The sequence below is a fragment of the Equus caballus genome, chromosome X (genome assembly GCF_041296265.1).
Source record: "Equus caballus isolate H_3958 breed thoroughbred chromosome X, TB-T2T, whole genome shotgun sequence".
Classification (NCBI taxonomy): Eukaryota; Metazoa; Chordata; class Mammalia; order Perissodactyla; family Equidae; genus Equus; species Equus caballus.
Window position 1 is genome coordinate 86,679,507 of NC_091715.1, and position 15,929 is coordinate 86,695,435.

The window sequence follows — 15,929 nt, forward strand, 5'->3', positions numbered from 1 at the left end:
CTAAACTTCAGACTTTTATCTTGCAGTCTCTTTCCCTTACTTTTTTCCTATACCTTGCAACCACTTATCAGAAACATTTACAGAACTACTTTTTACATGAGCATCTTTCTAATCCCATTTTCCAAAAGTGTTCTCATTCTTTGGTACTTCCACAACACTTTACTCTTTCCTTTGTCACTTAGCCTATTCAATGTATTATTAATCTTGCACAAGTCTTTCTTATCTTCCCCACTATATAAACTTAAGATAGTGTAAAGCTCCTTTATTATATAAACTTAACAGTGTTTCACACAGTGAGGATGGTTAAAAATTGAAGATCAACTGGATGGATGGATGGAAGAGGATGGAGTATCCTAACAAAACACATTTTCCTTGAGTAAATTTATGCATACCTTAAATTAAATACAGAATATTAACTACCTCTCAACTGTGCTGTCCAATATGGTAGTTACTAGTTACATGTGGCAATTTAAATTGAAACTAAATAAAGTTAAGAATTCATTTTCTCAGTTGCACTAGCCACATTTCCAGTGATTAATAGTCACATGTGGCTACCATATTAAATCATGTAGATAGATACAGAATATTTCCATCATCACAGAAATTTCTATTGGATAGCACTACTCTAGAAAGTTTTGATGGAGAAGTGGATAGGAGAAACATGTCTTTGAAATTCTAGGAAGGTCATAATCATAAAACAACAAAGCATAGGATTCTCATTTCCCACATTAAAAAGTATAATTTACAGTCATTTACAATGTAAACAATTTTCTCCCAAAGAGGAACATTTATAATCAATACCATTCTGATCACATTTTCATTTAATCTATAACTTTTTGCAACACCAATATAAATCAAAATATAAGTAGGTAGTAAATTACCATAATTTCCACATAAATATACATTAAATTCTTTAACAGATCTGACTTAATTAGAATTAAGAGTGCAACAGTGTAGGCTGGCCTTCCAAAATTTTAAAAGCTTCTTCTATTCTAAAGCCTGGAAATACCTCTCCAGCATACCCTACCTCCAAAAGTATTGTGGACTTTTTGTTTTTTAATCCAAGAGAGATCCATAAGATCCTATTGAAATCACAAGCTTTCTATGCCTTCCTTCCCCTTTTCCAAAATCTAAAATTGTGCAAAAATCATTAACCTTTTCTTGATTTGTAGCCATTACAGCAAATTGGAGGATCCTTCCATGTAATGACGGACCTCTGTCGTATGTTGTCTACTTGTTGAATTTAGATTTGTGGTTTCTTGAAATCCAACTCGAAGTGTTTGACCTACTACAGGAAAACCCTTTTGTGAGTAAGAAGCATTCCACAGATCACATGCCAGAGAGGTCTTGCCTCAGCTGCTCTCAACTTTATAGTCTTGTGAAGAAGCTGACAAGCTTGGGTGAGACAATGTTTTGCTATCCTCCTTACAGAATTAGAAAGTCCCCTCTAAGATAGTATGAATTAATATCAAGAAGCATTATAGCTAAGATCAGTTTCGTAACTGAAGAAAATTAAATTTAATATGTAGGTAATTATGAATTCTTAGTGATAGAATATGTGATTAATATTCAAGGCATGATCATTTCCCTCAGTTTCAGGAAATAAATATTACTAGCCAGTGGGGCTAAGATCACACCTAGTCCATATATATAGCACATTGAATCTGTGCATTCTACTGTTTCATAAATCTACTGCAGATTCCCAGTTCTATATGTTTGGTTTACAGACCTGTTATAACAGTCCAAGGGGGAAAGCCTGATTAGTGGATATGACATTTTTATGTAAGCTTCCCGTAGCAGACAAATAAGGGTAACAGTGACTTTTCCTCATTTTGAATTCCTGGAATATTTTGTGCTTATATATCAGAGTCGTGAATGATTTGCTGCTTTATCTGTCAGGGAATACAGAATCATTGCATCCCTGAAACTAAAGGGACCTTGGAGGTCCTGCTGTGTAACCTCCCACCTAGACTAGCATTGGGTTAGTGAAGCCCCATCTTTTTAGCGCATCTGTTTTATTCAGGTTCAATTGATTTCATTGTACTGGAGGCAAAGATCTTTTTCTTCCCCTCCCTCTTCTCATCCTCCACCCCACAGCTGATTGCAGAGCACTATGAGGACTGTACGAAAGTGGGTTTTAATTCAGATATTTCAAGGTGAGTCTTATATATGTTAAATACCATAAAAGTCACACTCCCTCTGGGTCTTTTCAGGAGTACAAATTTTATCTGAATTCCCGTTTTTAGTGTTTTAACTTTTCTTTTTCCTTAAAAGATTTGCGTAAAGCTTAAAGTGTTAACAGTCAGAATGGATGGGGGCGGGGAAGGAAGGCCATATTCCAATTTACTGATTGATATCATGTGGGGAGAGATGTAAAACAACAACAAAGATCCCATAAATTATAGTAAATATTTCTCTTCGTGTGGATGAACCACATATGTCATCAATGTGTTATCAATTTCTAGAGAATCAATTCTGAGAAAAGATACAACACTACCACCCTACTGATTGTAACCTATGAAGACTTAAAAGCCCTTTTAGATCATGCAGAGATGTCCTTAGGACCATTAGTTATCCATATACCGATAAATTACAGAAATACCTATTTTCAAGACTAATATTTCTTCTGTGGACTATGAATACCCTGGGTAGAGGGACTGTTCTTCCTTATTTTTGCATTTCCAATGCCTGGTACATATACGTAGAAGGTGCTTAACAAAATATATACAAAACTAGCAAACCAGAGATTCTTCTCATGAATAAATATATGGAATTTCTTGCACTGGTAGGATGATGATTTGATTAAATAAGCTAGTAAACCATCCTCTCAATCTCCATTTAAGTAAATAAAAGTTAAGATTCTATTTAATTAAACAAAATTTGAAATAATGTTCAAAGTGTCATGGGAGGTTTTAATTTTTTCAAAAATCATTGAAGTTTATAGACAGTGATTAACTTCTCTTCCAGTGTAGCCCCTCAACCTTCTCACGGTACTTGTGACATAATAATGCAATATTTTTTATATTTTAAAATAATGTATTTAAGTTCTTTGTTACAAATTCCCATTCTCAGTTTCTCTCTTCCATGTGGCACAAAGAAAGAGTGAAATATGTGCCCCCCTCCCCACATTGCTATAAGAATAAATATCTTAAAAGTTCTCGTCAATGCAAAATTCCTCAGGCACTTTAATCTTTACTTAGGGAAGAAAAGATTTAAACAAGCTTTGTTTACTTTTCATGTTATTATTTTCGCTATTCTCTTCCATTATCTCCACTCCTCCTCTCTCTCGCCCCATCATTTTCTTCAGGTACTCAAGTCCACTCTCAATGGTGCCTAAGACCTCCCAAATCCATCAAATCTCCCCACTCCTTCCCTGTATTTTTCAGTCCCTCAAGTCTGCCATTCATTGAAGTCATTCTAAGTTCCACTACAGTTTCACCAAATTCCTCACTGTCATTTTGAGTTTCTGTAATTTTTCCAAGTCTCTACTCACTCCTTAGTTTCCTCATCTCTATTCACCTCAATTTCTCCCGGTTAGTTTCCGTCCCTCCTTGTCCTGCCTAGACTCGATGAGTACTTCTTATTCTCTTAGCTCATCCCAATCCTCAAAATCATTCCTTGTCTCTTGTTAGTACCCCCAGTCTTTTCAAGTTTCTTCCACAGCCCCTTCCAAATCCTCTGCTCCTCCAAGTTTTTCTAGTGCCTCAGAGTCTTTCCCAAATTATTCAAGCCCCTTACAGATATTGGAACATAGCTCATCACATTATTACTACATTTGCCAACAGCTTGAGTTTACAAACTGCCATGAATAAGACAGTTTGTAGTTTAATCATTGGCAGGTTGATTTAATCTTATTCTTTATTGCTTCTTAACATGCACACAACATTTTAAAGACCTGATATTTGTACCAGGCGTGCTTTCAAAGGAACTTGGGATAGTAGGGCAGAGTTACAAAAAAATTAGGAAGCACAGTCCCTATTTTCTTAGTATCGGTTTATCATTAAGATAGCAAAGCCAAATTAAACCAAGGTAAAAATTTTTATTAAACAAGACATTCAGTTCAAAACAATAATCTGGACACCTTTTAAAGAGTGAAAGAGAAAGAATAGATGAGTAAGGGATGTGCTGCGTGAATGCACATGATACACAACAATTATTAATAAGATTATTTTCCAAATTAAAGTTAAACAAAACTCATTGCTCCAGGACTTTGCCAACTGCCTTCTCCATAGTTGTCATATTTTAACGACAGGTCCCTTAAGCACTTACATTTAACATTATTCTTACTCTTATGCTTATTCGGATATTCCCCATGTGATGTTAATCTGTGAAAGTTTCTTAGAAGAAATGAGTTATGAAATGCCTTGAAGCAGATGATGACCTTGGATGACCAGAGAAGATGTGGAAAATAGTATGGCTAGAGAGTGGATGTTGGCTTGGCTGAAGAGGGGAGGTCATGGATTATATATTAATGAGACAGGCATACGTTAGAAGGAACTAATTAAGGACCTTGAATGCTAAGCCTCAGAGTTTAGAGTCTACAGATTTTAATAGGTAACAGGTAGTTTTTTTGTTTTCAGTTTTGTTGTTGGTGGTTTTTTTTCAGTTATTGTTTATAATGTTTGCAAAATAATATTTATTTTCCAACAACAAAAAAAGAAAAAGCAATCTGTAACAAAAGCACTGGCTGGATAGACAATATACTTGGAAATATTTTGTTTAAAAAAATTTTTCTTCTGAATTAAAAAAAGAGGTGGAGATGCTGTCCTTATGTCAAATCTGACTCACTTTAACAGTGCCTCTTGAAAATTAGCAGCTGTAATTAGTGGAAAATTTTGAAGGTGCAATGTTGTAGTTGTCAGCTATAACAGGTTTTAATTATGTTTTTATTTTAAATTGATCAACTTTACAGAAGTTGAATTTTTATCATCTTCAATACAAAATCATGATGATATATTTTAGTTGGAAATAATATTTCAAAAATCATTTGATTTTGTAAGATGTGTTTGCTTCAGTATTTTCAACACCATGCTGGATTACAGGGCTTCAAGATATCTTACAATTATCCAATTAAAATAACTCCACACTTTCTCTAACTTATACTCCTTCTTAAAAATTTCAAATATTAAGTAAACTCATCATCCAATGAGTCAATATATGTTTCCTATTTCATCAAAGGAATAAATTGGTCACTTTAAGCATTTCAAAACTAATCATAATAATATGGAAAGTTAAATGTCATTGGAATATATCCTTCTTGAAAATATTATCAGGACTTATATATATACATATTTTTTTTTGCTGAGGAAGATTCTCCCTGAGCTAACATCTGCTGCCAATCTTCTTTCTTTTTCCCTGAAGAAGATTAGCCATGAACTAACATTTGTTGCCAATCCTCCTCTTTTTTTGCTTGAGGAAGACTAGCCCTGAGCTAACATTCATGCCAATCTTCTTCCACTTTATATGTGGATCACTGCCACAGCATGACTGACGAATGATATAGGTCTACGCTGGAAACCCAAACCCACAAACCCAGGCTGCTGAAGCAGAGCACAGTGAACTTAACCACTGTGTCACAGGGCCAGCCCCTGTTTTTTTTTTTTTTTTTGTATGTGAGCTGCCACCACAACGAGGCCACTGACAGATGAGTGGTGTAAGTCTGAACCCAGGAACTGAACCCTTGCTGTGGAAACGGAGCATGCCAAACTTAACGACTAGACCACTGGACTGGCCCAAGACATAAAATTTTGAGGGGAAATTTTATTACCAAAATAACCTTGAAAATGGCAAATAGTCATTAAAACACTCTTTTAAAACAATGTTTCCATTCCAAATTATATAACGCTATTTGTTACCAAGCTAGAAACAGCCATAAATCACTACCTACCAAAAACAAAGCATACAGTTTTAAATCAATTAAAATTTTATGAAATATGCAGTTGATGACAATAAGATAATTTGACTTTACATATGGAATGGTGAAGTAAAATTCTCTAAAGCTATAGCATTGCACATAATTGAGATTCATTATGCAAATGATCACAGATTTATGATTAAAGCTTATTTCAATCATAGAATGTTAGAACAAGAAAGGATCTTAGAGATGAACCCCAATGCTCCTTACGTTAATGAGGAAAATAAGGCACAGAGTGATTAAATGACTTGTCCTAAGTGATAGCTACTTAAAGGCAGAGTTAATACTAGAATTCAAGTTCATTTTTTTTCCTATACAGGATTAGACTCATGTATCTGTCATTGTGAGTGCAGGATATACAAACACTGTTATTTATTTTCTTTAGTAACAGCAGCAACAATTATCAACACATACAATAATGTTGTGGTTCCAGGAACTGTTCTAAGTGCTTTATATGTGTTAATTCATTTAGTCTTCACAATAACACTATTATTATTATCTCTATTTTATCTATTATTATTATTATCTATTATTATCTCTATTTTATATTGAGTCACAGAGAATTTTAAAAACTTGCATAAAGTTACACAACTAGTAAGTGGTGGATTACAGACTCAAAACTAGGCAATCTGTCTCCATGGCTCATGAAACAAAATCTTAAATAAAAATTTCTTTTAATTTCATCTTGCCATGGCAGTTTATAATTGAATATAATATTTTATGACTTTTATTTTTACGTAGTATATAAAAATTTTTATGACTTTGATTTTTAAGTAGGGAAATGAATGATTGTCTCAATTTCCATGTCAAATATTTTCAGCAATAGCTTTAAATGAATGATCTTGCTAGAATGTATGTGAATTCTCAAATGAATGATTTGTCTGAAGTCATCAGTATTGGTCATTAAGACAATTGCAAGAATGAATCTATGTGGAGTCCCTCAGTTTATTCTGTTTATGGAGAAATTTTCATTTATTTATAAAACTAGAAGGTCAACCCAAAAGTTTATTTAAACAATGTCTATACCAAATGGCTTCTTTTTGCGAGTATGATGGAATTAGCTATCAACAGATTATTTTTTCATATTCTTGATAATGACCATATAAGCAAAATTGATTTTACATTTTCTCATGAATATGACACACAATACAGAAATAAAAGTCTTATTTTCTTTAGCTTGCTTTAGTCTCTGGACTCAATTGCTAGTTTGAAAATAATATTGGGTAAAATCATGCCCTATAAATGAGAGCATATTTCACCATTGACATGTTAACATATTGATCCATGGGAAAGAAGTACAAGTAAATGAAAAACAATTAGAGTGACATTGTATAGCGGATATGGAAAAGGTTAAAAAACAATACCTAATGCACGAAATGCCCATGTAAATCTGCTGTTTTTTGTATAACACAATGAATTCTGAAAATCATCATGTAAGAATTTAAATGAAATTAGAATGTTAGATCTTTGTCAACACATTGCTCTTATTTGTCCATTTTTTAAAAATAGAATTAAAAGACAATAACATTAAAATTGAGAATAGCTGACTCATAAGAAATAGGAATTTTAGGGAAAAAATGGGACTAGGAGCAAGACTGAATATTGCATAGGGAAACTGAAGGATTCCATTTCCATTTCAGTGGCTTTTACTAATGCTTTAACTCACTTTGTCTAAGTTTTTTAAACACTCAGAGCCTTTTATTTATTAAATATTATTTCTTTATTAAAATGTATATATATACATAATACATATGTATGTGTATATATATACATAATACATATATATGTGTGTATATATATATATATATATATATATATACATAATACAAAGTCAGCAACGTTTATTAGGACTGTATCCAGCACTGCGTAGAATTTGGAGGTCCAGGGTTAATTCTGCACACCATTAGAAATAGGAGGAAACTTGTAGACTGTAGAAGGCAACGTATATCAGTGCTCTGCCTATATGTTCAGAGAAGGAAGAGAACAATGTGGACCTGGGGACAATAGAGAAAGATTGAGAGTGAAATGATAACTAGATATGTTAGAAAACAGTGGCTTGCATTGCATGGTTCTACATTACAGTTACTTATTTACAGTATGCATGCATTTCTGATATTATAAAGCAAGACAAACTTACACAGTTGTCTATTAGGATATTTGCACTATCCCCTTCAGTTTCCTGTCTGAAGTTCTTGAGTAATTGGTGATTTCTATCATGCATCATATTCTTCATACTATCAGTATAAGGATTCTGATGGTGATAAATCAGGAGAACATGGTGAGTACCCCACACTTCTATTGACCCTACCCAATATACTAAAAACCATCTAATGGGTAGTTGTATTGGTCTATTACCTCTTCATAATTTTAGTGTCTCAGATACAGTACATTTGTTTATATAGCATTTCTCATAGGTTTTATCGAGATCATATAATGTTTTATGAAAATAATTCTATTTTAAGGTACTATTTACTTATAACTATAAAACTGCACATTTTTTTCTCTCAGAGGATCTCAAGCAGTATGAATTCTAATCTGAATTGAGGGGTAATTTGATTGTTTCTCCTTGAATTAACAAGTTACCAATCTCTTAAAAATATTCACTGCCTAATACTTTCAAGATTTAATATTGTAAAATAGTATTAATTCCTAAATGATTCAATAATAAATGTTACTGCATCATTCCATTTTATCCATTTTTGGCCCCTGCCTATGAATTGGGTACCCCAGCCATCATTCCACTTTCCTCGGTGCATGCTCAACTCAAGATTATTTTCCTCTTGCTCTAGATTAGCACACTCCAACACAACTTTCTGTGATGACAGAGATGTTCTATGATCTGCACTGTCCAGTACTGTAGCCCTTAGTCACATTTGCCTGTTGAACACTTGAAATATATCTAGTGCAACTAAGCAATTGAATTTTTTATTTAATTTAATTTTTATAGTTACAGATGACATGGGCTGCAGAACTCCCAATGCTTGTAGTCTAAGTATGACTATAGAGTAGAATAGAGACTTCTTCTTTTGAGGGCATAATCTCCTTTTGCTTATAAATTTTTTTTCTTAACGCCATCTATGACATCAAGTCCTGATACCAAGCAATTTTGTCATGAATCGCTCCGGCCTTTATTTTCCAGTGTTATCAGTGTGTAGGAAGAATTAATGCAGCATGTGATCGCAATTTCCTAGAGTGAGTGACAGTTACAGCAAGTGTGAAATAGTTCTAGTTGTGATAGCTCATTCTTTAATCTCCATTAGAGAGTTGAATATCTTTGAAAAGGAAAAAAAATAAAATATTTCAGTATTTCTAATATTTCTTGGAATAATAAGAAAATTTGAGGACAATATTATACACTTATCATCTATATAGAAATTCTAATTTACCCAAAATGGGAAAATGGGCCATTTTTCACCTATTACATACTCCATTTCAAGTTGAAATCATCACAGTGCAAGTTCTAATTCTAAAATCCAAAAATTTGCAGGGCCGGCCCAGTGGCCGAGTGGTTAAGTTCCCACGCTCTGCTGCAAGTAGCCCAGTGTTTCGTCGGTTTGAATCCTGAGCGTGGACATGGCACTGCTCATCAAGCCACGCTGAGGCGGCCTCCCACGTGCCACAACTAGAAGGACCCACAACTAAGAATATAAAACTATGTACTGGGGGTCTTTGGGGAGAAAAAGGAAAAAAAAATTAAAAACAATCTCAAAAATTTGGGGGGAAGTAAAGTAACGTAAATAATTTGAGCCTCTAATAAAAAGAATGATATCTTTATTTTCTTTTTTGGTGAACTGCTTTTCAAAACCAGTGTGAACTCTAATTTTCAGAAAACAAATTTGTTTTTCTGCAAACCTTCATAAATAAGTAAAGTTCAAATTATGTTTTTTATAAGCAGTGCAATAGCTAAATTAATACAAATAACAATGATTGCAAATGCCTAAATAAAGATATCTTTTTGGCCTCCATATGCATTAGTGTGAGACACCGTGAAAGTAGTGTACATTCGGACTGCCTTAATAGAGAGTGACCCTGACCACACCACTTCAATTTCAACTACTGTTTGATATAATGGCATTTCAATTGGCATTTTTCATTGAAACTGTCTGTGCACATGTACACAAAGACATGCACTCACAGTGAAAAACGAAGATGATTATTTTAAACATAAAAATGAAATATCTCATGGATATTCCACAATTAGGATTTGGCTAGCATTTGCTAGTCCAAATAACAAAACTGTATCCAACTCTGTGGAACTTGTATATTCTTTTCTTTCCTTTTTTTTTTGGTGAGGAAGATTTTCTCTGAGTTAACATCTGTTGCCAATCTTCCTCTTGTTTTGCTTGAGGAAGATTAGCCCTGAGCTAACACCTCTTCCTGTGTTTTGTATGTGGGACGCCTCCACAGTGTGGCTGAGTGGAGTAGGTCCGTGCCCAGGATCTGAACCCACAAACCCAGACTGCCAAAGTGGAGCACGTGGAAATTCAACCACTCAACCACAGGGCTGGCCCCTGGAACTTGTATATTCTTGATTTCCCATTTGGCAGTTACTAAAAGCCATTTTGATGTTAATGGACAGCTTAATTTATAAAAAGGTAGCATAAATTCTTCTTCCAATATGCTAGTCTATTACTGTGTAGACAGAAGACTGTCTCTTTAATTGTAGTGAGAAAGAAGAGTATGGTGAATGAGGGCTAACGATGAAAAGAATCACTTTTAATTCTTTTAGAAACCTAAGTAGGATTTGTGGTAATCCAAAGTGGGAAACATGATAAAAAGAAAAAGCAATTTTAAATAAGAACAATCTATAAATATTTTGAAAAAGTACAGAATTAGTTAATTAATATAAATAGTTTGTTTACTTATAGTTGGGAAAAATGCTTGCCTATGAACAACTTACAGTAATTTGTAAAGAAATACCCACAAGAGAAGATGGGGCTTGAAATGTACTCAGAAAAATGTACATCTTCAAATAAAACAAAATGCACAAAGTAATGAACACTCCAAGTTGTATATCACTCCTATTGTTTCTTGCCAGTCCCTGTAGTAATATGATCTTTAAAACAAAGTTCAAAACAAAAAAATTGGAAACCCAAAAATTCAATAAACATTTCTTTTTGTTTCCAGAGATAATTTATTAAGGTTTTGTTTTGATCCACCCTGCCCTATCCCCATATAGATTATGGAATAATCTATATTTCCCTTCATTGGGATCGTGTTATAGACATAGTTTAGTGTTTTGATTTTTCCCCATCCACTTGTAAGAGACATTTGCTACTTTTGTATTTGGCCTCCATTCTTTTTTTGTGTTGTAAAGAACAACTCTTCTGTCAGCAATTGGAATTCTGCTGGGTTTTTTTTTTTTTTATTGAGGTGACATTGGTTTGTAACATTATATAAATTTCAGGTGTACATCATTATATTTCAACTTCTGTATAGACTACATTTTGTTCACCACAAAAAGTCTAGTTGCCATCCATCACCATTCACCATACACATGTGCGTTTTCACTCCTTTCTCCCTCCTTTCTCCAGCCTTCCCCTCTGGTAAACACCAATCTACTCTCTGTATCTATATGTTTGTTATTGTTTGTTTGTCTTCCACACATGAGTGAAATAATATGGTATTTGGCTTTTGCCGCCTAACTTATTTCACTTAGCATAATATCCTCTAGGTCCATCCATGTTGTTGCAAATGGCAAGATTTCTTCTTTATGGCTGAATAGTATTCCATTGTATATATATATCACATCTTCTTTATCCATTCATCCACTGATGGGAACTTGGGTTGTTTCTGGGTCTTGGCAATTGTGAATAATGCTACAATGAACATAAGGGTGCATATATATTTTCAAATTAGTATTTTCATATTCTTTGGATAAATACCCAGAAGTGGAATATATGGATCATATCATAGTTCTATTTCTAATTTTTTGAGGAAGCTCCATACTCTTTTCCATAGAGGTTGCACCAGTTTACATTACCACCAGCAGGATATGAGTGTTCCCTTTTTTCCACTGTGATTTTTATTTCGTATCAGCTCAAAACCCAAACAAGCTGGATGACAAATTAAAAATGAAAACATTGATGAATAAATGGATAGAAAAACAGTTGAACCATAAATGATTCATATACAGGCCATCTTTTGATACATTTAATTTAGGGTATAAAAATAATTATGCAGAATTTTGGCTTTAAAAATTAATTAGCATTTATGAGTTAAACGCTGCTTCTTGTCTGTTCTTAATTTGTACAATAAATCCATATTCTAGGTTCAGTTTGGTTTTCATGAAGGAATCATGGCTATAACAGATACGTTTCAAATATGTTTACTAATAGCTCATACAAACACAAATGATATATGTTAATATTTCTATTTTTCCTTTTTCTTTCTTCTAAGTTAATAACAAGAAAATGTGTTGTTAATTTAACAATATCCCTCAAACCTGTAGTAAGTTATTATTTCAACTTTCTCTTAACTCATTTTAATTCCAAATATAAATGTAATACTATCATTCAAACTTCAATTTGGGCATTCAAAAACACCTTGCTAAATTTGAGAAGTCCTAATTTTAGAGAAGCTCTGTTGGGTCCTATTTCAATATTACCGGTATACTTGAAAGTGTGAAAAATGGGCAGTAAAAACTGAATGCTTTTATGTGTAAAAACCTACATAATACCTAAAAATATAGCTCTTCAAAAACAGAAATTTAGATATAAAAGTCACCTTCCATAAAAATATTTTTTAAATTGAAATAACTGTATAGATCAATAATATTGTATAGTGTAGTTTTCTACTCTGAATGCAAATGAATTATTTCAAATACGTACCAAATTTATCAGTATACTTTTCTATTTAGTTTAGCAGTGCATGAGCACTGTGCCAAATACATATAAGTGCTTAAGAAATGTTTATTGACGACCGTATATGACAAACCCACCCATACACAAAAAGATGTTCAACATCGCTAATCATTAGGGAAATGAAAATCAAAACCACAATGAGATATCACTTCACGTCCATCAGAATGGCTATCATTAAAAAGATAAGAAATAACAAGTCTTGGAGAGGTTGTGGAGAAAAGGGACTCATACACTCATGGTGGGAATGCAAACTGGTGCAGTAACAATGAAAAACAGTATGGAGACTCCTCAAAAAATTAAAAATAGAACTATCATATGATCCAGGTATTCTGCTTCTGGGTATTTACCTGAAGAACGTGAAAACACTAATTTGAAAAGATATATGCGCCCCTGTGCTTATTGCACCATTCATATATACCACATAGTTGTTATAATCATATAAAATTTCAGAGTTGCTTATTGTTTCTGCTTTTGCTTTCTCTGATTGTCATGATTCTGTCCCTTTAACTATGACTGTTGCCTACCCAGCCACTATGTATTGCCTAAAGAAAACATCGCTTAAATAGTACCAGCACTACTGAAATTTGTAGAAAATTTTAATTCTTTGTGTCTGCTTTCATTGTGCTTCTCCTATCAATTTCCAAACTAACCTTAGATTATAGTAGGAGTGGAATGTGAGAGAAAAGTAAAGAAATTTAAAGTTATATTATCATTTGTTTATGAGAGAGAAAATTAGATCCAAGTAAAGGTATGTGTTTAGTAATATTTTCCTTACTTATCTGAGTTAAATTCATCATGCTTCCATAAAACTAAGCAGTGACTCCTCATATCCGTATTTAGTAGCTAATTTCCTGAATTGGTCATTTAAAGAATTAAACTCAGTTTTTTAAAGGAAAATATTTTTAATTTTAAAGATAAACATACATTTTCAAGTGATAAATGTAGGGTTTGGAATCAAAATCTGGAGATTGAGGTTATTCAATCATGCGTGTTTACATCCAGAAAGAGGCAGAGTTGACTTTGATATACATTGGTTAAACACTGAATTAAAAACATTGTGGCTGTGTGGTGATGGACTGTAATTAGTTTTTGGGTGGTGAACATGATGTAATCTACCCAGAACTTGAAATATATTACGCTGTACATCTGAAAGCTGTATAATGTTATAATCCAATGTGACTGCAGTAAAAAAACCCAAACACTGTGGCGTATTTATATTATCAAGTATAAAGTCTGTGACGGCAGGGATTTTTGTCTATTTTGTTCACTGATTATTCTAAGTGGCTAGACCAGTGCCTGGCATATAAAAATTGCTTAATAAACATTTTTTAATAAGTGACTAAACCTTCACGAAACTAATTACTACCTAAAGGGTTAATGTTCTTTCTAGGTTTGCAATTTGTATATTTGCTTACGTTTTAGAAAGGGCATTGTCTTTTTTCTCCCCATTTTTTTCCCTGGTTTTTAAAACTTTGAAAAGAATTGCAAGTGATGAAATACATTTTAAAATATTTTATTTGGTGATCTTATTAAGCTGGAGTAGAACAGATTTAGAATGGATTGGGAGAGAGGGACTGCTTGGAATTAGGTCAGTTTCTTAATTCTTCCTCTCGTGTAGAGATATTGCAACATGTATGCAATGTTTTTAAAAATGGTCTGTAGTATTCTTCTGCCAGTTGTAATAATGTGTAATACCTAAGGGTAAAATAAGAATCGGGTAGTAGTTTTAATTCCAATTGTCACTGTCCTATTTTTATTTTTGCTTATGTTTGCATGATATTTATAATCACACACATAGACATTCAATTCTTTTAGATGTCCTAGATTCACAATGTATGAGACACACCTATATGTATGCATATTAACTTATAGTAAGTATAAATGAGGTATTTTATTCTCACCTTCATAAATGAGTATAAGGTCAGTAATTCACAGGGGAATGAATCTTGAGGTTTCTATATTATGTAATCCCAATGCTCATCACTGAGCAAATGATGCTAAAAATACCACAGGCAATGGTCTTTTTGTGTTGTTTACTAGGACAGAGAATGTCTTCAGCATTAACATTACTCACTATTATGCTTAAAATGTTTTATAAATGGCATCAACTGCTCAACACAGGAAAGTGGTTGGACCCATACTATATAATTTTTAAATTCTGTAATAAGAATTTATAAAATGAGATGTTTCAAGTTTCTCTAGTTGATTTCTAGTTGGTTCTATTCATGACTTAAACTATCTCAATTGTTGCAACAAATGCATATATTCTAATACTGATTGCGGATAGGGCAGTTTCTTTTTCTCCACTTTGTGTCTTCCGACCTGTCCATATGCACATTTTTTAAAAATGCAGATGCACAGCTATTGGTGGTAAAATTATTTAATATGATACATTTTTGGGCATAATCAGACTATAATATCCATAGAAAGTTCTTTATATCATTTCATGAGTCTTCCTGTTTTCAGAACCGTTGCCAAAATTTTGTTAATGTTATTGATTCCCAGTAAATATTGGGAGCTTCTTTAACTAGATACCCATGTGCATTGATAGATTTCTGTAAGGTATTTTTAAATGACCATCTGTCAACTGATCTTTAAAACTTCTGAATGCATTGATAGTTGCATTAATCCTATTTAATTATAAAAATATATCATCTGATAGGGTTTAGTGCAGTGTGACACAAATTTTGTTTTGGGTTTATATGACATATTACCTACAAATAACATTCAGAAGCACATTCAAGTGTTCCATGACACTAGATATTAAAATACATTTAATATACCAAATTGAGATTATCTCAAACAAATCAAATTGAGAATCAATAAAGGAAATTGACAAACATTTTGCAAATTATAAAGAAATCAAAATTCCTTATTGAATTTTATCAGAACTGGAGAACTGACATAATTTGACAGATTTAAGTCAGTGAAAAATAGTAAGCAAGAGGGGAAAAAAGCAGCCAGAGAGACTATTTTTTGACTCACTGCTTTAATTCAGTAAAGTGTTTTTAAATGCCTTTCTTATTTTTAAACCCTAATCAGGCTGTTCCTTGTAGTTGAGTAATTCTTATGTCAGTTTGTAGATGTGAAAAGCCGTTTTCATATAGGTTACTCTCTGCGATCTATAAACATAAATTCTCAGAGTTGTGATG

General features: G+C 33.0%; 1 protein-coding gene across 8 annotated transcripts in view; it reads left to right on the top strand.

Moving 5' to 3' along the window:
- Window positions 1-15,929, top strand: part of PCDH11X (protocadherin 11 X-linked) — a 667,170-nt gene that overhangs the window by 29,911 nt on the left and 621,330 nt on the right. For 4 of the 8 annotated variants that reach the window (XM_023633699.2, XM_023633701.2, XM_023633702.2 and 1 more), the window contains exons 2-3: window positions 1,248-1,400; window positions 2,098-2,156. The exons of the other annotated variants lie outside the window; for them this stretch is intronic. In XM_023633699.2, coding sequence (XP_023489467.1) covers window positions 2,114-2,156 — 43 coding nt within the window. In that variant the 5' untranslated portion in view covers window positions 1,248-1,400; window positions 2,098-2,113. The remainder of the gene's footprint in view (window positions 1-1,247; window positions 1,401-2,097; window positions 2,157-15,929) is intronic. 8 annotated transcript variants of the gene reach the window in all.